Source organism: Vombatus ursinus, unplaced genomic scaffold (assembly GCF_900497805.2).
Source record: "Vombatus ursinus unplaced genomic scaffold, bare-nosed wombat genome assembly UNPS02014893.1, whole genome shotgun sequence".
Classification (NCBI taxonomy): Eukaryota; Metazoa; Chordata; class Mammalia; order Diprotodontia; family Vombatidae; genus Vombatus; species Vombatus ursinus.
This window is the reverse complement of record NW_020954671.1, coordinates 7,837,478-7,863,722: the sequence shown is the minus strand read 5'-3', so window position 1 is coordinate 7,863,722 and position 26,245 is coordinate 7,837,478. Positions and strand designations below refer to the sequence as shown.

At 35.3% G+C, this 26,245-nt stretch overlaps 1 protein-coding gene across 1 annotated transcript in view; it reads left to right on the top strand.

The window, feature by feature from the left end:
* Positions 1 to 26,245, top strand: part of KCNH5 (potassium voltage-gated channel subfamily H member 5) — a 446,545-nt gene that overhangs the window by 297,732 nt on the left and 122,568 nt on the right. Inside the window, exon 8 of the mRNA XM_027842861.1 lies at positions 9,966 to 10,165. Within this exon, the coding sequence (XP_027698662.1) occupies positions 9,966 to 10,165 (200 nt within the window). The remainder of the gene's footprint in view (positions 1 to 9,965; positions 10,166 to 26,245) is intronic.

The window sequence follows — 26,245 nt, the reverse complement described above, 5'->3', positions numbered from 1 at the left end:
AGTAACTAAAGCTTTAAAAATCCTACACTTATACTTTTGGGATACCCTATATAAACTTTTAAGATTTACAAATCACTTTCCTCACAATAATTTACTGAGATAAGGAGTATAACTATTATTTTACTATATATGTGTGTCTTACAAATAAGAAGATTGGGAATCTGGGAGGTTTTTACAATATTAACTTGTCAGCCCTAGGAGTTGATATTTTAGACACCATTATTTGACTTAGGGTATATCAATTAGCAAACATTTACTACGTACTTACTATGCACCCGATATCATGTTAGATGATGGGGAATACAAGCAAAAAGAGAACTTCCATTTTAATGAGACAGTCTACATGTATGTGTATAAGTATATGTATGGCAGTTGCATGGTGATGTAGTGAGTGTGGTTTTTCAACCAGTCTTTTTTGCATAACTCTTCTATATTCTCATTGCCTAGATGTACTTCCTGATGCAAATATTCTCCCTCTGCTCTGAGAAGTTGTAATAAAATGATCCATACTTCTCTCTCTTGTTAGCTATGGGCTCCCCAGTCATAGATAACACTCTCCCAAAATACCTCAGTGTCAAATCTCTTCCTCTGTGTCTCTGTCTTTATTGTTGTTTCTTTTTATCTCTGTTTCTGTCAGTCTCTCCCCCTTACCTATCTCTGTTTTACCTATCTCTGTTTTTACCTATCTCTGTCTCTCTCTGTTTCTCTATCTTTGTCTCTGTCTCACTCTGTCTCTTTGTCTCTGTGTGTGTGTCTCTCTGTCACCTCTGTGAAAGATGAATTGGAGAAGAGAAAAATGAGACAAGGAGACCAATTAGGAGACTGTTGTAATAGTTGAAGTAAGAGGAGCTGTGGACCTAAATTAAAATGTTATCAGTATGAGCTCAAGGAGACATACATGAAACATGTGAAGAGAGAGGTAACAAAATTTGACTATGGAATGAAAATGTGGGGCAAGTGACTGGAAAAATGAGGATGATGCTTAGGTTGTGAATCTGGGTGATTAGAAGGATCATAGTGCTCTTGACAATAAACACAATGAGTTCAGTTTTGGAAACACATTTTAAATGCTTACATAAGTGAAATTATGAGTGACATTAAAATTAAGTTCTACTACCACTGTGTCTATGTTTCCAAAGTCACTTTCTGTGACAAAAATTGTCTTGATAATATCCTGTTGAATAAAGACCTCAGCATTACAAATTCAAACACATGAATTTCTTTTGATGAAAAACAAAATAGATAAACATATCTGACTCTTTCCTTTGTTTTCCTTGCTTCCCTTCCTTTTTTCTCATTTGCTCCCTCCTTGCCATATTTCTTTCTTGCTCTTTATTGACGGATTTTTTTGCATTAACTTAATAATAACTATGACAAACTCAGATGATTCCTTATGTCCATTGAAGATACAACTCTTCATCACTAGCATGAAATTCTTGAAATGATTAGAGCAGAGATTTTATTTAGACAATTCTAGGGACAATCTTTTGTCAAGGTTGAGTGTCAAGCTTCCAGCTTAAATGGAGGGATCCTGGGAAAGGCCCTATCTACCACCATATAATCTCCTCTACTAGTTTGTTACAATGCTTGAAATTCTATTAGTGATTCTTAACTTCAGGTTGTGATATTGTCCCAGGAATTCCACTTTAAAATACAGCCTTTCCTGGAAGAAAGTGATAGAATGGTATAGAAGAAAGAGAATGAGACTAAAATGAGAAGACTTGTTTCAAGTTCCAGGTGATAGCTGCTAAGTTCTTGATGTTGATCAAGTTACAAGTTCTTGAAGTCTCAAATTTCTCATGTATAAAATGGAAATAATAATAACAATAATGTGTATACTGCTTACTTCACAAGACTGTTGTGAGAAATTGTTTGATAAATACTTTTATTAATATGAGCTATTATTATTATTATAATGTAAAGTTGTTTTAGATCATTATTATTTTCATGTGAATTTGTTCACAAGATTACTTTCTAGCTTAGTTTGAGGTATGGAAGTACAGAGATACAAGACATAACAATTTTGAGTAATGGCTGAGAAAAAGAAGTTTCTGAATCAAGGAAGGCACATCCTAATGAATATGGGGCTTCTGGAATAGAGATATTCTGAATGTACTACAGACCAGATTCTGATATTTCATAAGTTTACTCTGAGCCAGGATATATTTTATTTTTGTCATGTATTTTTGCTTTATTTATGCTCTTTTTAAAAGATCTATCATTTCTCTCTGATTTCCCATATTTCTCCTTTCTTAAAAAAATATAGTCAAGTATAATAAATGGCAATAAATGGGCATGACTGAAAATGTGTGCTTCATTTAATACCTCTAAATCACTTGCCTTGTGCTGTGGGGTGGGGAAGCATGCTTCACCATCAGTCTTATCATTACTAGGCACTGTTGATTAGAGTTTTGAAGTCTTTCATTTTCTTTTGCATAATTATAATCTTTTGGTAATTTGTTTTGATTCTGCTCATTTGGCTCAGCATTATTTCATACAAATCTTCCCAAGTTTTTCTAAATTTTCCTTATTTATCATTTCTTTTTATACAACAAAATTCCATTATATTAACATATTACAGCTTGTTCAGCTATTTCCCAACTGATTGACAATCTTTTTGTTCCTTGTACTTGTTACTACAAAGTAGCACTACACACATTTTTTTTGTATATATGGAACCTTTCCCTCTGTCTTTCATCTCCTTGAGGTATTTGTGTAGCAATGGTATCACTAGGACAAAGGGTATGTACAGTTTAATGACTTATTGGGCATAATTCCTGACTATTTTCCAGAAAGGTTGGATCAACTCCACCAATTCTGCATTAGTGTCCAGCAGATATTTCAACAAGAAATCAGTTGGTGCTATACTCAACCACAAATTGATGGAGAATTTTCCTTCTCAAAATCTCTTTAGAAAATACTTATCATTAAAAATCAACTTTAGTGAATATAAATAGAAAGGAAAATGATGGTTAAATCATCTAGATAGCCTTAAGGGTTAGAGGGAAAGTATTCTCACATCATTATTTTAAATTGCTCTGTTGAAATCTGAATATAGACTGACCAAGATTTTTAAAAGGAAGATAATTAGGAAAAGTAAATGTTAGATGTCAGCATGAATAAATGAGAAGAAAGTCTGAGAAATGAAGAGCATTAATAAGGAGATGAATGAATGCAGTTTGACCTAACAAGCAAATGAAATGAAGAGACTAGAGAAGGTAATTTCTCCCAAAGTCTGGATATCATAATCTTATCTATTTTCACTGAGTTTCTCAACAGAGAAAAGACTGGCCTACAACTAATTAGGTATACATGTTTTTATGCAAGACTTTCTGCTAATTCTTTAATCCTCTTATGCCCCAGAGACAGGAGATATCTGGTAAACTCTCTGGAATCTCCGTAAATGCATTTAATGGTTTACTGTTGTTATCTTAAAAGAGAAAGAGAGAGAGAGAGAGAGAGAGAGAGAGAGAGAGAGAGAGAGAGAGAGAGAGGAAGTCATAAAATAGATAATAATTTCCTTAATAAATGATGGTTGTTTTCAATGAGTCAAATTAATCATAATTAATGTCCAATTACCCCATGTAGAGTTTTTTTAAAAAAATTGTTGTTCAGCTAAATCATAGATTTAGACCTTGAAAGGACTTAGAGGTAATTTTACTCAAACCTCTCATTTTACAGAAGAGGAAACTGAGGTCTTGACTTATATACATATAGGCTAGCCTTGACATATCCCATGTGCCATTTATTTCTGGGTTTCAGTTTCCTCATCTGCAAAATAAGTGAATAAGATGCCTTCTAAAGTCCTTTCTAGCTTTAAGCCCATATATGATCTAGTGGGAAAAAAAAACCTCTTTGCATTACAGTGAGTATCTTCATTATGATTAGTTCAGTTCATTGACAACAATGAAAAAATCATAATCCATATTGTTTTCCTCTTTTTCAGGCTTTAAAAAGACCAATAATAATCATAATAAACACATTTATACAGATTCCAGTTGGGCTATATTTGATACTGCAAGTAAAACTCTTCTCAATAACTGTTGGCACTGAAATCGCCCCTATTTAGGGCCTTTCTGGGTCATCAAAAACTACAATACTTGCAATATATCTATCTTAGTTGGTTCTCTTTTCTTGTTTCCTTTACTTCCATTTTTATCTTCCTTTCTCTGTCCATTCCTGTCTAATCTGATATTATGGAACTGTTTTTTCTTGCTTGTGGTTATATAACATTGCACCAATGTTATGTTTTTAAGTATTTATACCATAGTCAAAAGGCAACTTAGAGAGAATGCAGAGACTGTGCCAAAATTCTGGTCATATTGGAACAGCACAGCAATGTTAAATTGAAATCATTTTAAACCTTGGACAAGGGTGCCAGATTCCTGAATCTGAGAAAGCAACATCTGATCCTTAGAAGAGAAAGGGAGATATAAAATGGAGGTGGGTTGGTCCATTGGAATGGGTAACCAAGGGATGGTCCATATAAACTTGCCTGAAGCTACTTTGAATGTAAATTTATTTTTCCTGACATCATGCACACCATATAAATTATAAGTTCAACTTTTATAGCAGATGACCTAGATTAGTTATAGCCCTGTATATAAATGGAAAAAAGTGCCTACCTGTATAGGAATATTCCTTTAACTTTGAAAAACATCCCCTGATTAATGACTGATGCCCAAAATGTTACTACCAAGGTTTCAATTCTTTAACTTAAGACTTCTGTTTATATCAGTCATTTATATTTTAGCATGAATGAGTTCCAAATTCTTAAGACCAGTTTTTAAAAGGGCAGAGGGGAGTTACTGTGAAGGCACTAGAGATTTGCAGGTGGGGATGGAGAAAACAAACTATTAAAGGGAGAAAATGACACAGAAATAGACTGGAGAAAAACTGTGTTTACATGTCAGTTTTGCACAATCTAGTTTTAGACTTTGAAAAAAGTCAGCATATGAAAAGCAATGTAATATTGAAATGGTGTGTTCAATTATGTCAGATGTCAATGTATCCTTGTGCACAGCCAGTTTAGATTTTTATTAACCAATTTTAGATTATTATTAACTGCTTACTATAAGTCAAACACTAGGTTAAGTACTATAGATACAAAGAAAGGGGAAAAAAATCTCTGCCTTCAAGGAACTCCCTAGACAAATTAGAGAGTCAACATGAAAATAACTAGATACAAGATATATCCAATGCAGATGGAAGATACTCTTAGAAGGGTAAAAAGTAGTAGCTTGGGTGGCCAGAAAAAATCCTCCTATAGAAAATGGTATTTGAGTTGAATTTGGAAGAAAGACAGGGAAATTAAGAGGTGAAGAGGGAAAGTATTCTAGGCATAGGTAACAACCAATGCAATGTTGCCAAGATGAGAAATAGGCTGTTGTATACAAGGAAGAGTATGTTGGTTAAGTGTGTATGAATCATAAAATGCATGAAAGAGAGTACACTGAAAAAAGACTGGAAATATAGGAAGGTTGTAAAGAACATTAAATGTCAAACAGAATTGGGGAAGAGAGAAGAGAACAAGCATTTATTGAGCATTTTACATGTTTAAGGCACTAGAACAAAGCACTTTAATTATTATTATCTTATTTGAACCTCACAAAAACTCTAGGAGATAGGTGCTATTATTATTCCTATTTTATAGTTGAGGCAACTGAGGCAGATAGAGGTTAAGTGATTTACTCAAGGGCACACAGCTAGTAAGTGCCTGAGACTAGATTTTACTCAGGTCTTTCTGATTACATACCTAGCACTTTATCTACTCCACAACTAAGCTGCCTCAGAAGATGTTATATTTGATCCTGGAGCCAATAAGGAGACATTGGACTTTCTTGAATAGGAGGAAGTAACATGGTCAGACCTATACTTTAGGAAAATAACTTTGGTAGTTGTGTGAAAGTTGGATTGGAGAGGGAAAAGATTTGAACCAGTAATGAAAGATTACTGCAATAGTCTAGACATGGGATGATGAGGGCCTGAATGTGAGTAGAGGCTGTGTAAATGGAGAAAAAGGAGTATATGCAAAAAATGTTATGAAGTTAAAAATAAGACTTGGGCAATGATTATAGATGTAGGATGAGTTAGAATGAGGAGTTGAAGATGAACCAATTGTAAGCCTGGGTGAGTGGAAAGATGGTGGTGTCCTCAACAATAAAAGGGAAGTTGGGAAGAGAAAGATGGGGAGAACAAATTCTGTTTTGGGCATGCTGAGTTTGAAATAGCTGTATGACATCCAGTTCTACATGTCCAAAATGCAGTTGGGAATGTTGAACTGGAGTTCAGGAGAGAGACTAGGGTAGTCTGAATAGTATACTGTGAAAGAGTAGACAAAATGCAAGTGAGATCTTTTAGGGGTAGACATCAACTCTGTTCATGTCAGAAGTCTGTAGTATTGCAGAAGGTTCAAATGTGGAATGATGATAAAATCATTTGTTATAGTCTAAAAATTGCAAGGAAAAATCATTTACAAATTTTTCTGTAGCTCTTTATAATGACCCTAGTAATGTGTGCAATATTTCTACTGATGGCAGATTGGACATTTGAATTCTATCTGCAGAATCATTTAATAAATCTCAAATGAACTGCTATCCACCAAGTGTGGGTATGAATATTTCATGGAAATGAAAATTATATTTCTTTAATTAATTCACTGCCCATTTAGTTATTATTAGATCTAAATGTTGCATGCCACCCACTATCCCCCTAGAAAATGAAGATGATACTCTTCTACCAGTGATTAATGAATGGTTTTGGGGTAAAAAAGTGTGAGTTAAAAAAAATAAAGCTATTTTTTCTGTGTTCACATGTAATCTGAAAGTGGATTACATTTCTTTTCTTTCCAAAGTTGAGAAGACTCTCTCTATCTAGTAGGCATGGTTTGATGGTAGATTCCCTTTCAAGATGGCTCCATATTTTTGTGAGAATAGATCTGAATCATAGTTTAATGCTTGTGATGATGTTTTACAAATTGTATTTTTTTCTTTGAAGAATCCAACAGTGTGGAATGTTATTCACTTTTTATTTCAAGTTCTGTTACCACTTCCCCCACTACCTTGAGCCTTAAACCAACTATTATAATATGTTAAGTATGGTCCTTGTGCAACGAGTCAACATTAATGAATGGAATAAGGTTCAGATAAAGAATACAAGGTTCAGATGAGAATACAAAAGAATATTTCTATAATACTGTTTTACGTGTATGATGCTGCCCATAATGTTCTTGATTTATAATGTCCCAAGCCTTCTATTAAGAAATTGTCCATCATTTAAATATATATTAATTAGATTAAATTAAATTAATTAATTAAATTAAATATATATTAATGTATACTTAAATAAAACCAGGAAATTCTACCATAAGAAAATTCTTTCAATTAGGGATGGTGTAGATGAGACACCATGGCAATTTAGTTTGTAAGCAAGTATCTTAGAGAATCAAATGAGTTTAGTATATCAAAATACTCAGAATTCCTGAGAAATTTATCAAAAATTTCTAGTTAAACATTATGATACACAATTATTACAGTAGCAGTATGTCAACAACTGCATTTTTCCTCATGAAGTAAATAATTCTTATTTCCTGTCCTTGAAAACTTGAGTATTAATTTGTTTCTTCATCACTTTATCTTATTCACACATTTCCATGTGATTATATTTTTTAATACTTACTGAAATACACTAAAGATGTAGACTCTGCATTTTTTAAGTTTAAATATTCAAAGATTTGGAGATTCAATTGAGAAATGTCAGCACTATATTTTTTATATTCAGTTCTAATAAAATGCAATCTGTCTTAAAAATTACCTTATCCTGGCTTCAGAATCCCTAAATCACAGTGATAGAGTAAATTAATATGAAATACTAACAGCTTTTTGTTGTGAAATAAATATAAATTTATTATTTTCATAGGAGAAAAACTGTTAGAGAAAAAGGAAAATAAAATATTTCCCCCCACAAAATTATTTTCAGTGTATGTAGCCACTGATAGCTTCATTTTTTCTACCACTTTGTATTACAATCCTCCAACATAGAATAAGAATGACTATTTTTTTATGTTCTTTAAGAATGGGAGTGGAATTTGCCTTAGATGAAGATGGCTATACACTTAACTAATGGTAAATAAAATTTGCAGTCAACCCTAAGCTTTCCATATCAGAGTGAGTTGAGCACTTTGTACATTTTAAAGCATTGTAAAAACATGAGCTGGCACAAAAATAAGATGACAAGTGATCCCCAGGACATATTCTAACCATTCATTTCTGTTTCTTCCCTATCATTTTTAAAAGCTATTAATAAGGAAAAAAAAAGTTGACAATTTCACATTGCACCTTTTCTCACTTTCAACTCAATCTAGTAAAATTTAGCACTTCTTACACAGAAGGCAACATACCAAAAATTTATCAGAAGTGATACTAAGCCAAGATTGGAGGTGAAAGATGAGGAAGCTCAGGGATATGGGAAAAATAAATGAGCAAGAATTTTATCACCAATCTTGTGCCAGGCCTTCTACTAGTCTACAAAGACATTAAGTAACTTACAATCAATTGGGGAGACAATACACACATAAATAAATATATGCTATATATATATGTAAAGTGAAGATAAAGGACAATTTTGGAGGAATGGAATTAACAGTTGAGGGATCAGGTAAGACTTCCCATAGAAGGTATTACTTGAGTAGAGCTTTGAAGGGAAAAAAGAATTCTAAGAATAGGCAGTTGGAGTCCATTCGAGGAACAGCTAATACAAGAGTGCATAGATTAGAGATAGAGTATTATGTGTGAGGAGTAGCAAAAAGATGATTTTGGCTGTCCATAATAGATTATGGTAAGGGGAGTGATGTATAATAATGTCAGAAAATGGTTGGAATCATATTCTGAAGAGCTTTAAAAGACAAACAAAGGTATTACTATATATTTGTTCCTATAGGCAATAGGTGGACATTAGTATTTATTGAATAGAAGGAGGTGAGTAACACAGAATTACACTTTAGGAAAAATCACTTTGGCATCTCTGGGGAGGATGGATTGAGGAGAAGAGATACTAGAGGCAGAGAGACTAATTAGGAAGCCACTATAGTAGTTCAAGTGTAGTGGTGGCTATGTGAATAGAGAGAAGGGGATGGAAATGAGAGATATTGTGGAAAAATATATGAAAAAAGATTGGCAACTTAGATAGGATGGATAATTGAGAGTGAAGAGTTAAAGATAATGCCAAATTTAGAAACTTGAGTAGTTGGAAGGAAGGTAGTACTCCTAAAATTAATATGGAAGTTCAGAAGCCAGGGGATTTGGGAGGGGTGGCATAATGAGTCTCATTTTAGATATGCTAAGTTTGAGATGTTTGCTGTACATGCAGTATGGGATGTCTAATAGGCAGTTTTTGATGAACATCTACAACTCAGGAGAGAGGTTTTAGGGCTATATGCATAGCTTTGGAATATTGAGCACAAAAATAATAACTGAACCCCAGGAGCTGATGAGGTCACCAAGTTTGAGAATATATAAAGAGAATATAATAGAGCCTTGGCCCACAGTTGGGGGACATGATATAGAAGATGAATCTGCAAAGGATTTTGAGAGTCATCAGATATGTAGGGAAAGAAACAATGTCATAAAAAATCAATTCCCAAACTTGATAATCAGTCCCTGGACAGTGAAGATACAAATTTTAACTGAAATTTTATTCAAAGGGGACAATATGAAGGAAAGTCATTCTCACAAGATCAAGGACTATGATATCTTTGATGCACAGGTATCAGCATTTGTCACTAATTGTTTCATTTTCCTAACTAAAGAAGTTGGGTCAAGATTCACTTTTTTTGGTCATATGTCCCACTGAAATACACATGTAACTAGCTTATGATGTTCATTGACATGGTCTTTTTATTTATGCTTTCTTTTTTATTTTCCTTGATTATTTGTGTTTATTTCTTATTGTTGTTTATTCTCTTTCAGCTCTCCTATATGCAACTATTTTTGGAAATGTTACTACAATTTTCCAGCAAATGTATGCCAACACCAATCGCTACCATGAGATGCTGAACAATGTTCGGGACTTCCTAAAACTATACCAAGTCCCTAAAGGCCTTAGTGAGCGAGTTATGGATTATATTGTCTCTACGTGGTCCATGTCAAAAGGCATTGACACAGAGAAGGTATGAAATGCTTAAGCATTCATTCCTCCAGTTATTACACTCATTTAATGCATGCATAATTTATTAGTGAAGTTCCCACTATATAATGTAGATTAGTTTGACTGTATTTCATAATTGGTATTTTAATCAATATATTGAATGATGATCACTTATATTTCCAGCTAAGGCTAATCCATGCTGTCACTCTAGAAAACCTATTTTTTGTAATTCATCACTACGATTCCTTTCAATACCTTCACTGCCACCCACTTGCTCCTGACAATTTTTTAAAGGTTTTAGATTGCTATTAACTCTGCTACCTGTTTGTTTTGATTTTTGCCCTGACCTCTTATCTACCTAAAACAATCATAAGATCTCAGAGTTGAAAGGAATCTCAGAAGTCACATACTCTAATTCTTATTCAAATCTCAAGCCTTGTTTTCAACATCCATCTCAAATAGTTATACATCCTCTACTTGAATACTTCCAAGAGGAGTTGACTATTCAAAAAATAACCCATTTTATTCAGTCACAAGGGATGTAGAAACAGTCCACTGCCCAAAAAATATAAATATGCCTCCTCTCTTGTCATCAACTCTCATTTATCAATTTTTCAAAATTGAAAAAATACATTTTTTTCTTTTATTTAAGGCTTCCTCAATTTATAAAGTAAATATCTTTTCTTACCTCACACCACCTAGAAATTACACTTCCTTCTCTTTTCAGCTAAAACAAGGAAAAAACATCCACTCCAATTTCTGTCTCTCAATCTCATTTTCATAAAATGGACAACATTGTCACTGTCAACAACAAACACTAAAACTCTTCCTCTACAATGAACAAGCAAAACCAAATCTAAATATGTACCTAATTCTCAGATCTCATCTGAAATTTAACAAATGCAGGAGGTGAAGCAACTTCTATGACAAAAGAAGTGTTTTGGGAAGAATGTTAAAAAGTCAGAATTTTTCAATTTATATATTGTGTGCCAATTCCGAAAAAAAAATTGTGTTAACTAATGACTCAAAAATTGAAATGAGAGGTAGACATACAGGATGGGCTGGTAAATGTTTAATAACTGGCTTTCTGGAAAAGGCATGACACACTTTTAAGATTAGTTTGCAATATTAACATTTTATCCATCATTTCTTAAGTCTAGAAATCAATAAAAAATTGAGACCTGATTTGTAACTTCTGCCAGTTTTCCAGGTATTAATTCTCATATTGAACTTGTGACAATTGGCCCTCTTTAGCCAGTCTCCAGTACACCTCTGTTATAGTGTACATTTGTTGGTGACTACCAATGAATTTATTTGGACAAATTTTAGCTTTTATTCCAATGACTATGACTTTCAGTCTTACAATGGCAATTCTTCCTCTGGATTTGTTTTTCTGTCAAAGGGAAAGGAGAAATGATCTGGTTAGAGGAATTTGATAGGGAGTTTTTTGGAGGAAAAATGTAACTTGAGAAGGAGATCTGTTAATGGTACTGAACAGGATGTTAGAAGTATAGAGGGAGTGTTCTGGTCAAAGGAAGAAGGTGCTTACATGATTAAAATATATCAGAGAAGGGAGAAGAACTGCTTTCTCTCTAGAATTTCACTGGCTAGATTGTACATTATTTAATGATGCTGATTTTATTGGAACCAGTAAGACATGAACACCCAGGCCAATGGAAGTAAAAGGATGAATAAGGAGGAAAGAATCATGTACAGGAAAGATTATGATTCCTTTGAGACAAATAAGTGGAAGAGAAATGAGAAAAGTCCTTGGGGGGGAAGAAAGGGTTGTAAGGATTGTCTTTAATTTCTTTGAGAAAGTTTAGTGTAGTACAACCTTTGTAGTTATTGAATACAAAGACATCTCTTGCCATGCTTGCAATTCTGACACTTATTTAGCTAATGAGAATTCAATTATTTTAATAAATACAATGAGCTGATACAATTGCTATTAAAAGGCTGCTGGATAGATGCTGAAAAGCAGTTAATACTTCTCAAAGTGTCATGGCCTTTCAATCTGGTATATGCTATTATTCTGATTGCCTCTACTCCATGGTCCTAGAAGCTGGGTCAGTTCTGTAGGGCTGATGTTACTCTTGAAATGTAGACCCAGCATAGAAATGGCCTTTCACAAATTACCTGCTTTCCAAATGGGGGGTAGAAAGGGAGAAAGGGAGAGGAATTTGGAACTCAAAGTTTTAAAAATAAATGTTAAAAATTATTTTTCCATGTAACTGGGGGAAAATAAAATACTGAATCAAAAAACAAAACAAAACAAAAGGAAATGGCTTTCAGTCTTGTACCATTCAGTCAGTTTCTTCTGGCTTCATGCAGTGGGAACACCCTATGACTAAGTATGCCTCTGATTGATGACAGTATAGCACCAGTCTTAAATTTATGCGAGTCAATATTATGTCCAGGCAAATGTGGGTTGTTGTTTCATTTGTAATAATAATCAGATTCTAGTACAGTTTATTTATTGAATTTTTAATAATATTTTAAAGTTTGTATTTATAGTGGTGAGTTTTATAATCTCTTTTATGAAACATCAGTGTATTTCTGAGATATAATTGCAACTACTTTGTTGTGTCATGCTAGGTATTAAAGAGATGTTAAATATTTGCAATATGCAGTGATATTTTACACAGTTTCCATCATTTCTTTATAAAACCTGCATTGATTTGTAAGTTCAGAGGCCTTAAGAATGAAGTTTCTGTAGTTTCTTTTAGGAGTATTCTGATCTCTCACTATTAGTAACCTCTTCATTTCTGTAAACAAATATATTTGATTTAGCCAGTTGTTTACTGTTTTCTTATCAGTTGGATGAGTATGTGCAGATATTTCCAATGGAGGACCTTTCGGTTCCAGTTTTCAGTTTTAGCCTTTCCACAGTCTCCTATATCTGTTGGCAAAACAATATCAATTATATTGTGTTGGTCCAATGGTAAGTACTACCAATCTTTACAATTGCTCCAAGAAATGCTGTCTTTTAAAATATATATATGTATATACACACATATATACATATTTCTATACATTTTTAATGTTTTGTTTGAGAACATCTTTCCAATCTTCCTCCTTTCGATAAGAAAGTGTTAACTTTTCTATGTCTGCCCTTATTCTAATTAGGTTAAAGTATGACTAACACATTGCATCCTGTTGTTCAGTAGTGAATTATTGAATTGCCTTTTCTTAAATTATGGAGACTATCTGGTAAGCTGTTTTGTAATGAGATTTGAAATGATTGAAACCTGTCAAAATGGGAGTGTTTGAAGAAGAAAATAAAAGGCTGTTGATGATAATCACTTCAAATAGGTAGCTACAATCACCATGTTAAAAAGATAACTATCAAATTAATTAAATACTATCTGAGAAATAGTTTACCCTGAATCACTATTAAGAATAGGTTTCATATGATCTTGTTTATGGTAAGCATCTTTTAATCAGGCTTCTTGTGCATCAATATATCAAATTCTTTAAAACTTTAAGTATTTATTATCTCAGTGTCTGTTGATGATCTCTTTTCCAAAGATGTAAATAAATACAGTTTGCTAGAAGCATACAACTAAGATTATATGCTACAAATGGATTGATATGTATAAAGATGAATGTTTGTAGAAAATTCAGTTTTTACTCTCATTCATCTCTTTAGTAGGCAGATTAAAGAAGTTATATTCTTCAGTCACAATTATAATAGGATTTAATGATGCATTGCAGCTAATTAGAGAAAAAACTTTGCTTTAATTACTGAGATTTCCTTCCACAGTTCCCTCATGTTTAGTTTTATAGATTTTCAAATGTAGTTTTTTTTTATTCCACAAGCATATTAATCACTGTGATTTAATTTCCTCTTCATTTGTGTGTGTGTAGGTGGTGGTTCTCTTAACAGAAATTCTGTCAGTCAAGTCTTCCCTGAAATGGTCCTCTATCCCTAACAATTTCATTATAAACCACTGTGGCTACTCAGCCCAATTTGGACTAGTACTTGTCCCCAGTGCCTGAAGAAGTTAATCTACTCAAATTTGGAACTCTTCTGAGTTGGTGAACTGGTGCTGAACTATCTTATTTGGTGCCTGAGGGTATAGAAATTTGCCTAGTCCATTTTCTAGTAGGATCCACACCAGATAAGGCTATGCTTTGAGAACATTGTGGAAAATGAACCTGTCAGACACACACTTTATATAATATTATTTATTATTTTTCTTTTCTAGGTCATTTCAGGAGAATATCTAGAACATTTTCCCATTTGTTTCCCACCATGTTGCAAAAGGCATGGGAAGTTATCGGTAGAACAGAATACACCCTTATTATTTCTTGTTTTGATATTGTCTTTTAAAATCACCTAAATTTACCCCCTTCTTCCCTATTATAGAAAGCCATCATTATAATAAAGAATTTTTTAAAGGAAAAATGAGAAAAACAAATCAATGCATTAAAAAAAATCTTATATTTTATGCATTATTTCAGATGTGAGTTTCCTCTACCTCTGCAAAGGAATGAGAGGATATGTTTTCTCATATCTCTTCTTTGACACCATGTTTGTTCTTTATAATTTTGCAACACTCATTTTTAATTGTTTTCTGATTGTTGTTCTTTTAGATTGTTGCAGTCAGTGTGTGTTGTTTTGTTGGCTCTGCTTACTTCACTTTGCATTAGTTCATGTTCATACTTTCCTATATTTATCATATTTGTCTTTTCTTATAGCACAGTAATATTCCATTATATTGATATATCACAATTTGTTTAGCCATTGTACAACTGTTGACAATCTACTTTATTTTAGTTCTTTACTATCACACTCATAAAAAAAGAAACAAAAAATACTGCTACAAATATTTTTGTGCATCCAGAGACATTTTTGTTTTTACTTCCTAGGGTAAATGCCTAGCAAAGAAATCTCTGTATTAGGGGCCATAGGCATTTTAACCACTTTATTTGCATAACTCCAAATTGCTTTCCAGAATGGTCCTCATCTCTTGTTCAATGACTGTTGTTATGTGAACAATGTACTTCAGGAGACATACAAGAATATGAGGTGTAGGGTGTGTTCAGGGAAGACTAAGACCTCTGGCAGAAGGGCTGCTGAGCCCTTTTCAAGGTTGCTTTCCATCTTTGGTGTCCACTTGTTCCACCCAGCTCTCACCTGTGGCTCCAAGAAGCTGTAGCATGTGCAGTGGCCACATCCCAGTAAACCATTTCAGCAGATAGTCTAAATCAGGTTGAGGGCAACCAAGGGATTTCAAACCCATCAGAGAGTTGGAGGGGGTGTCTATCCCAAGCATATGAAAACTTGCTCTGGTGAAATAGGCAGATGAGAACTATATATTCCAATGGCTATGAAGGCAGCTCAAGTAAGCACTGTGGATTGCTTAGAGCTTGGTTAGACATCGAAGAAACCAAGGTCATCCACTGCATTTTGAGCTATAACCAGTCATCTTGATTCAGTCCTGCCATTGGACTGTGACAGCTCCGGAAAAGAGAGTGAGGCTGATGCCTTCTTGCAACTTTGCCTCACTTAAATCCAATTTACACACAAATCAAAAGACATCAGCCATACCATTTTACCATTTTTACTTATCTCAAAGTCCTCTGGTGACAGGCAAATGATGAAACAGCAGATGAGGATACACTGGGAGCTGTAGTCACAACCATGCACACAGGTGGTCCAGGCCATACGGTCATCTTCTCACTGGAAGCAACAGTGGGACCTGGCAGCCCCCTGGGTGTCTGAGCAACCTTTTAAAGATCACACTGTTCACCTCCTAGTATGAGGAAAGGGCTAGAAAAGGTGTCCTCAACATTGTTTGCCTACCCAACCATGGCCTGATTACTGTGGCAGATGGGAATCCCACTCTGTGGTTGAAACACACAAAATAAAATTTACAAGAACATCTGCAAAGATGATTCCACTCATCATCAGTACGTGGAATGTGTACACAGTTGTAGACAACTCAATCCAGTAGATCTGAAAGATGAAAAGCTTTTGTTGCAAGAGAACTCAGCTGGTACCACATCTAAGTAGCAGCCCTGAGTGAAACAGGACTGGCAAATGAAGGCCAGCTCACTGAAGCTGGAGCTGGATATTCATTTTTCTGGAGTGGATGCAGTGAAGTGGAGTGTCATGAAGCTGGTGTAGGTTTCACAATCAAAACTAATCTATTCAACAAGCTTGTATGCCTACCAAAAGAAGTGAATGATAGGCTCATGACAATATGATTGCCACTTGCAGGAAAACATCATGCCACCATCATCAGTGCCTATGCTCCCACCATAACAAACCCTGATGAGGTCAAAGAAAAATTTTATGAAGACCTGGAGACCCTTATTATTGATGTGTCAAAAGAGGACAATCTTATAATTCTGAGTGACTTTAATGCTAGAGTAGGCTCAGACTACTATACTTGGCAGGGAAGAATGGAGTTGGAAACAGTAACAGCAATGGTCACTTACTGCTGAAGATTGTGCATCTCAGGACCTCATCAACAACACTATTTTCCATTTACTGAAATGCAGTAAAACTTCATGGATGCACCCTTGCAGTAAACATTGACATTTAATAGACTATGTGATTGTAAGGAGAAGAGACAGGATGTGAGAGTGACAAAGGCAATGTGTGGCACAGAGTGCCAGAAGGATCATAGACTTATCCTCTCCAATCTAAATATTCACATTCAACAAAAACGGAGGTCCCAAGGGAAAATGACTACCAGAAGAATTAATGTCAACAGATTAGAGCACTTCTCTGAGCAGGAACAGTTTGTTGCTAACTTGGAGGGAAAGTTGAGCCACCACACAGCTGGCAACAATGGAGCAGAATAGGAGTGGGCAGCTTTCCAATCATTTGCTCATCTGAGTCAGAATACTCACAAACATCAAGACTGGTTTGATGAAAATGATGGGGAAATTCAGAAGCTATTAAATGAAAAATAAGAACTCCATAGGGTTTACCAGAGGAATAGTACATCCATCTCTAAGAAGAAAGCATTTAATTCCATCAAAAGTAAAGTACAGGTGAAGCTTAGATATATATTGGATTCTTGGCTCAGTAGGAAAGCAGATGAAATTCAGTTTTATGCAGACAGTAACAAACCAAAGCACTTTTATAGCACTGAATGCTATTTATGGGCCAAAGACCTATGGTGCTTCTCAACTACTCAGTGCTGATGGAGCCACATTGATTAGTGATAAAGACATAATACTAGAGAGATGGGCTGAGCACTTCCATAGTGTTCTCAATAGACTATCATCAATTAATGATGAAGTCATTGACCATTTACCTCAAGTTGAAGTGAATCCTTCACTAGATGAAGTTCTAACCTAAGAAGAAGTTTTGAATGCCATTAGGTTCCTTTCCTGTGGCAAAGCACCTGGTGCTGGTGCTATTCCAGTTGAGATTTACAAGGTGGGGGGCTCACATAAAAGCTGACTGAAATTTTGCGGGTTATGTGGCAAGAGGAGGTTATCCCCCAGGAGTTCAAGGATATCTCCATTTTCCATCTCTGTAAAGGTAAAGGAAATAGATTGTCTTGTGACAATTACAGGAATATGTCCCTCTTAGTCATTGTTGGAAAGATTCTTGCCAGAGTCCTCCCTAATAGGCTTATCCTTCACCTAGGAGATGACTACCTGAGAGCCAGTGTGGCTTCAGAAATGGCTGAGGAATGGTCGTTATGGTCTTTGCTGCCTAACAACTCCAGGAGAAATGCCAAGGAAAGAACAGAGGTCTGTACACAACATTTGAGATCTAACCAAAGCCTTTGATACTGTTATTCACCAGGGCTTATGGAAAATCATGACAAAATTTTGTTGCCCAGTTTATCAGCATTGTACATCAATTTCATGATGGCATGCTTGCCCAGGTTCTGTATATTGGACAACATTCTTGTGCTTTCCCAGTCACCAATGGAGTAAAACAAGGTTGTGTGCTTGCTCCCATGCTTTTAAGCATGATATTTTCAGCCATGTTGTCAAATGCCTTCAATGAGGATGAACACGGCATCAAGGTCAGTTACTGCATCGATGGTAAATTATTCAACTTGAAAAGGCTCCAAATCAAAACCAAAGTGGAGGGAGTGTTGGCGCATGGTTTTCTGTTTGCAGATGATTGTGCACTCAATTCAGCCTCTGAAACTGAGATGCAACAAAGTATGGATCAGTTCTCTGCTGCTTGTGCTAATTTTGGCTTAACAATTAACACCAAGAAAACACAAGTGCTCCATCAGCATACCATCCACATGTGGAACTATCAGTGATAGTGAATGGAGAAGTTTTAAATGCTATGGATAAGTTGACTTACCTTAGTAATGTACTTTCCAGAGATGTACACATTGATAATGAGGTTGACACATATTGCCAGAGCCAGCTCAGTGTTTGGGATGCTCCAAAAGATAGTTTGGGAGAGAAGAGGTATTAGATTGACTACCAAACTGAAGGTCTACAGAGTCATTGTGCTGACCTCATTGTTGTATGCCTGTGATACCTTAATAGTATACCAGTGCCATGCCAGGAAACTGAATTGCTTCCATTTGAATTGTCTTAGGAAGATTCTGAAGATCACCTGGCAGGATAAGATACCAAACACTGAAGTAATTTCTCCAACTAAACTGCTAAGCATTCAAATTTTGCTTCAGTGATTGCAACTCTGATGAACTGGCCATGTTGTTCAAATGCAAAATGTATGCTTGCCAAAAAAAAGTATTTTATGGAGAACTCAGACAGGGTAAGCATTGATATGGTGATCAGAAGAAGCAATACAGGGACACTCTCAAGGTTTCTCTTAAGAACTTTGAAATTGGGGTGGGCAGAGCCAAGACGGCAGAGTAAAAGCAGTGACTTGCTTGAACTCTCCCCCAAACCCCTCCAAATACCTATAAAAATGGCTCTAAACAAATTCTAAAGCAGCAGAACCCACAAAAAGACAGAGTGAAACAAATTTACAGACCAAGACAACCTGGATGGTTGATCAGAAAGGTATATTGTGCCAGATTGGGAGAGGAGCACAGTTTGGCATGGGCATTCAGGCCTCAACGAACCTGGAGCAGGCCTCAGAGGACTGAATTGCTGGCAGCCATGGTGGTTTCCAGAACTGTCAACCCAAGAACGTGAAAGACCACTTAGAAGGTCAGTGGGAAAAGTGTATGTCTGCGGTGAGAGAGAGAAACATGGTGTTCTCAGCCCCAGTCCCTGAGCCTGGCCCCAGGGTGGTGGCTGCTTCCTGAGCTTCCAGCCCATGGACTGAGGGGGAATTGAGTGACTGATCACAGGGGGATTGCAGAGATCTCTTTGCTGGTACAGGATTCTCTTGATTTTCCCCTGCTTGGATCTGGGTCACAGTTCTGGGTAGCGATCCTGGGGTGAAGAGGAGCACTGGTGTGGTGGAGCTTGTAGTGGTGGTAGAGAGGAAATCCTTCTCACAGTTCCAAGACTGAAAAGAGTGCTTGTCATCACTCATAGACCAGAGCACAGGCCAGGAAAGGAGTAAACACCTTGCCCATGATCATAGCACCTTGGAACAAGTGAAAATTTACAGATCCCTAGAAGTATCTCTGAAAACAATTGCGCAAAACCCCTGAAGCTTGGGACAGTACATTCTCCACACTGGAAACAGAACCCTACCTTAACAAAGAGTTTATAACTCAAGTAATTAGTTGGGAAAATGAGCAAACAGTGGGAAAAAAATCTTCAGACTATAGAATTTTAATTTAGTGACAAGGAAGATCAAAACACACAATCAGAAGAAGACAACAAAGTCAAAGTTCCTAAATCCAAAGCCTCCAAGAAAAATATGAATTGGTCCCAGGCCATGGAAGAGCTCAAAAAGGATTTTGAGAAGCAAGTAAGAGAAGTAGAGGAAAAATTGAGAGTGATGCAAGAAAATCATGAAAAACAAGTCAATAGCTTGCTAAAGGAGACCCAAAACAATACCGAAGAAAATAACACCTTAAAAAATAGCCTAACCCAAATGACAAAAGAGGTCCAAAAAGCCAATGAGAAGAAGAATGTGTTAAAAAGCAAAAAGGGCCAAATGGAAAAAGAAGTCCAAAAGCTTACTGAAGAAAATACTTCCTTAAAAATTAGAATGGAGCTATTGGAAGCTAATGACTTTATTAGAAATCAAGACACTGTAAAACAAATCCAAAAGAATGAAAAAATAGAAGAGAATGTGAAATATCTCATTGGAAAAACAACTGACCTGGAAAATAGATCCAGGAGAGAGAATTTAAAAATTATTGAACTATCTGAAAGACATGATGAAAAAAAGAGCCTAGATATCATCTTTCAAGAAATTATAAAGGAAAACTGCCCTAATATTTTAGAATTAGAGGGTGAAATAGAAATTGAAAGAATCCACCAATCACCTCCTAAAAGATATCCCCAAAGGAAAACTCCTAAGAATATTGTAGTCAAATTGCAGAATTCCCAGGTCAAGGAGAAAATATTGCAAGCAGCAAGAAAGAAATAATTCAAGTATTGTGGATACACAATCAGGATAACACAAGATTTAACAGCTTCTACATTAAGGGACTGCAGGGTATGGAATAAAATATTCTGGAAGGCCAAGGACACAGGATTACAACCAAGAATCACCTACCCAGCAAAACTGAGTATAATCCTCCAGGGGAAAAATGGTCATTCAGTGAAATAGGGGACTTTCAAGCATTCTTGATGAAAAGACCAGAGTTGAATAGAAAATTTGACTTTCAAACACAAGACTCAAGTGAAACATGAAGAGGTAAACAGGAAAGAGAAATCTTAAGAGACTTATTAAGGTTGAACTGTTTACATTCCTGCATGCAAAGATGATATTTGTAACTCATGAGTCCTTTGTCAGTATTAGGGTAGTGGGAAGGAAAAAAATATATGTATGTATGCATGTATAGATAGATAGAGAGAGAGATAGACAGATAGACAGATAGATAGATGGAGGGCACAGGGTGAATTGAAGATGAAGGGGTGATATCTGGAAGATAAAATTAAGAGGTGAGAGAGGATTATACTGGGAGAAAGAGAAAGGGAGAGGTAGAATAGGGTAAATTATCTCACATGAAACAGATAAGAAAAGGCTTTTACAGTGAAGGGGAAATGGGGGAAGGTGAGAAGTAATGAGTGAATCTTACTCTCACAGGATTTGCCTTGAGGAAAGAATAACATACACAATTGGGTATGGGAATCTATCTTACCCCACAGGAAAATAAGGGGGAAGAGGACACTCGAGCAGGGGGATGACAGAGGAGAGGGCAGATCGGGGGAGAGGATAATCAGAAGCAAACACTTCTGAGGAGGGACAGGTTCAAAAGAGAGAATAGAGTAAATGGGAGGTGGGATAGGATGAAGGGAAATATACTTAGTTTTTCACAACATGACTACTCTGAAAGTGTTTTGCATGACTACACATGTATAACCTGTATTGAGTAGCTCACCTTCTAAATGAGGGTGTGTGGGGAGGGAGGAAGGGAGAAAATTTGTAACCCAAAGTTTTAAAAACACATGTTAAAAAAATTGTTTTCACGTGCAACTGGGAAATAAGAAATACAGGACATGAGGTATTGACATATATCCTGCCCTACAGGAAAATAGAACAGGTAGGGGATAAGAGGGGGGGAGAGATGGAAGGAAGGGCATATTAAGGGAAGGGGTATACAGAATGCATGCCTTCTTGGGGTTGGGGGAGGGATGAGATGGGGAGAAAAGTTGGAACTCAAAATCTTGAGGAAGTGAATGTCGAAAACTAAAAATAAATAAATTAAAACATAAAAAAAAAGAACTTTGGAATTGATCATGTAACATGGGAGATGCTGGCACAACAAGTCCATTCAGCAAGGTGTGCCCTCCTCAGAGAAAGTGCTGAGCTCTATGAGCAAAGCAGAATTAAAGCAGCTCAAAGGAAATGTGAGATGTTCAAATTTAGAGAATCCACCCCAAATGTTCACATGGACTATTTGTACCTGTGGTAGAGGATTCTGAGCTTGCATTGGTCTGATGTGCCACAGTCGGACATACTGTAACTTGACTCCAGCATAGTGATGTCATTTTGGTCCTCTTCGAGAACAAAGGACAATAACCAACAAGAATATGAAAACACAGTTTTGTCAATGACAGGGAGCTTCTTTGACCAACAATCATAACAACCTAATCGTGAATGTAGAGAAGTACTGGGCAGTATGCCTGAGTCACATGGACATTCAGGAATTTGACCAGGGCCATGTAGCTAGTAAGTATCACAAATAGGATTTGAACTGACTCAAAGCCCAAGCACTCTTCTGTATTGCCTCTTCTGTAGAATTATGTTAGAAGTAATTTCTTTTGTTTTTGAAATATTTGCTGCTACCACCAGAATCTGTACCTAAATTAACACCAATGAAAGTAAGTCATAGTATTCAAGATATACTGTACTGAACTTCCTTCTTAAGTCATGGTATAGCCCTTGTCCTTGTTGTATGAGAGAAAGTGGAGGATTGAAAATAGTTATATTTCAAAGTAGAAATATATTCAGAACTTTAAGCAAAATCCTCATGTATCATCTTTTAACATCTCAAAGATATTTTTATTTAACAACTAAATATATAATGTAGCACTCCTTTTTTTTAAATATAGAGAAAGGATGGTATAATGTTTATACTCAAGGTCTGCAGTATATCTTTTTAAGTCACTCATCTTTTGTGTTTTGTCATTTGGCCCAGCAAGTTTAAATACTACCATTTCTTCCTCAAAGCCAAACACAAAGAAAAAAAATCACAATACGTGAAAATATAGCCCTGATTCCTATATTTAAATCCTGCAGCAGGTTCCTATGGTGATAAACAATTGTATCCCAGCACTCCAAAAATAGCTCCACGGGCAAAATGTTTTGCTAAATGTAGATCTATTTATATGCAAAATGAATATGCAGCTGTGTATACATACACAGTGATAATACAGAAATAAAATTAATCCTGAGAACTTTTTAAGGTATTTATGATAAATACACTCATATGCACACAAACCTTCCTTGATTATGCTAAAATGCTAATGACATTTTACTCTACTAATGAATATACTTCTATATCTATCTGTCTGTCTATCTATCTGTCTATCTATCTATCTATCTATCTATCTATCTATCATCTATCTATCTATCTATCTATCTATCTATTTGTCTATCTATCCATTCAGAGCAAAGGCAGCAATGACCCAAATGTATTCATCAGACCATACCTTGCAGGATCATACAATTTAGAGATGGAAAATAACTTAGATTTTGGACTAGTTTGACCCCATTATTTTATAAATGAGAAAACTGATGTGCATTGAAGTCAAACCAGCAGTAAGTAGAAAAGCCTGTATTCAAACCTGGATCCTCTGACCCAAGTCCTGGAGTCCTCCCAATCTATTATTCCCCCCCCCCTTTTATTTACTTTATTTCTAGGTTTCTAATTTTTTTAAAGCACTGAATTGGTGCATGTTGTTTTGACACCACATTCACTTCCCCACCTTCTGCCCCCAGTATGTTGCTTAAAAAAAAATAAGCAAATTTTTATATAGAGAATTTGACTAACAAAACATCCTTTAGAATTTATATTTTTTTTAACAGAGAATAAGGAAGTATATTTTAACATCAGTTATTTGGAATCTATATTTGTCTGGTATTGATATGAGATTAGCTTCCATTTGCACAGTCTATATCTTATGAATATATAGTTATTTAGACATTGTCTTCCTTATTAAAATACAAGGTGCTTCAAAATGGAGACCTTGTTTTTTTGTTTGTTTGTTTTGTTTTTGCTTTTCTTAGTATCCCTAGCACTTATCACAATGCCTGGCACATGTGGTTGTTGTTGCTGTTGTTGTTCATTTGTTCAGTTATGTCTGACTCTATGAGACCTATGGACTTTGTCCATGGCGTGTTCCTGGTAAAGATACTGGAGTGGTTTGCCATTTCCTTCGCCAATGTGTTCCCACTTTATGAATGAGGAACTGAGGCAAATAGGGGCTATGGAACTTGCCCTGGGTCACACAGCTAGTAAGTGTCTGAGGTTGGATTTAAATTCAGATCTTCCTGACTCCAGGCCTAAGTGCTCTGTTCACTTCACCACCAAGCTGTCCCCTGTGTGCCTAGCACATAAAGTGACTAATAATTGTTTGTTAACAGAGTGATTTGAATTCTGTTATCTTTTAGTGCTGTATTTAGTGTTGTATTCATTTCTGTTATTTTAGCCATCATATATATATATATATATATATATATATATATATATATATATATATATATATGTCAGACTAGAGAATCTTTCTTTGGTGACAAAGAAGATCAAAACATACAACCAGAAGAAGACAACAAAGTCAAAGCTCCTACATCCAAAGCCATCAAGAAAATGGTCTTAGGCCATGGAAGAGCTCAAAAAGGATTTTGAGAAGCAAGTAAGAGAAGTAGAGGAAAAACTGGGAAGAGAAATGAGAGTGAAGCAAGAAAATCAAGAAAATCAAGTCAACAGCTTGCTAAAGGAAACCCAAAAAAATACTGAAGAAAGTAACACCTTAAAAAATAGCCTAACCCAAATGACAAAAGAGTTCCAAAAAGACAATGAGAAGAAGAATGTGTTAAAAAGCAAAAAGGGCCAAATAGAAAAAGAAGTCCAAAAGCTTACTGAAGAAAATACTTAAAAATTAGAATGGAGAAACCACATGATCATCTCAATAGATGCAGAAAAAGCTTTTGACAAAATACAACACCTATTCCTATTAAAACACCAGAGAGCATAGGTATAAATGGAGTCTTCCTTAAAATAACAAATAGCATCTATTTAAAGCCTTCAGCAAGCATAATATGTAATGGGGACAAGCTAGATGCATTTCCAATAAGATCAGGAGTGAAACAAGATGTCCATTATCACCATTGCTATTCAATATCATACTGGAAACTTTAGCTTTAGCAATAAGACAAGAAAAAGAAATTGAAAGTATTAGAATAGGCAAAGAAAAAACAAAGCTATCACTCTTTGCAGATGACTTGATGACATACTTAGAGAATCCTAGAGAATCAAGTAAAAAACTACTTGAAATAATAAACAAATTTAACAAAATTGCAGGCTATAAAATAAACCCACATAGATCATTGGCATTTCTATATATTACCAACAAAGCCCAACAGCAAGAGATAGAAACAGAAATTCCAGTTAAACTTACTGTAGACATAAAATATTTAGAAGTCTACCTACCAAAACAAACCCAGGAACTCTATGAACACAATTATAAAATGCTTTTCACACAAATAAAGTCAGATCTAAATAATTGGAAAAACATCAGTTGTTCATGGGTAGGCCTAGTTAATATAGGAAAAATGACAATTCTACTTAAGCTAATTTACTTATTCAGTGCCATACCAATCAAAACTACCAAAAATTATTTTATAGAGTTAGAAAAAATAATAACAAGATTCATTTGGAAGAACAAAAGGTTCAGAATATCAAGGGAACTAATGAAAAGAAATTCAGGGGAAGGTGGCCTAACCATTCCAGATCTTAAATTGTATTATAAAGCAGCAATCATCAAAACTGCTTGGTACTGGCTAAGAAATAGGGTGGTAGATCAGTGGAATAGGTTAAATATGCAAGACACAGTAGTCAATGACTATAGTAATCTATTATTTGATAAACCCGAAGACCCCAGCTTCTGGGATAAGAACCCACTCATTGAAAAAAAACTGCGGGGAAAAGTAGAGAAGAGTATGGCAGAAACTAGACATAGAGCAAAATCTCACACCATATACCAAAAAAAAGTCAAAATGGGTTCATGATTTAGATATAAAGGCTGATACTATAAGCAACCTGGAGAGCAAGGAATAGTTTACCTATGAGATCTATGGAGAACAGAAGAATTCATGACCGTACAGGAGATAGAGAATATTACAAAAAACAAAATGGATAATTTTGATTACATTAAATTGAAAAGTTTTTTGCACAAAGCCAGTGCAACTAAGATTAAAAGGAAGGTAGAAAATTGGGAAAGAATTTTTACAACCAGTCTCTCTGATAAGGGCCTCATTTCTAAAATATATAGAGAATTAAGTCAAATTTATAAGAATCCAAGCCATTTCCCAATTGATAAATGGTCAAAGGATATGAGC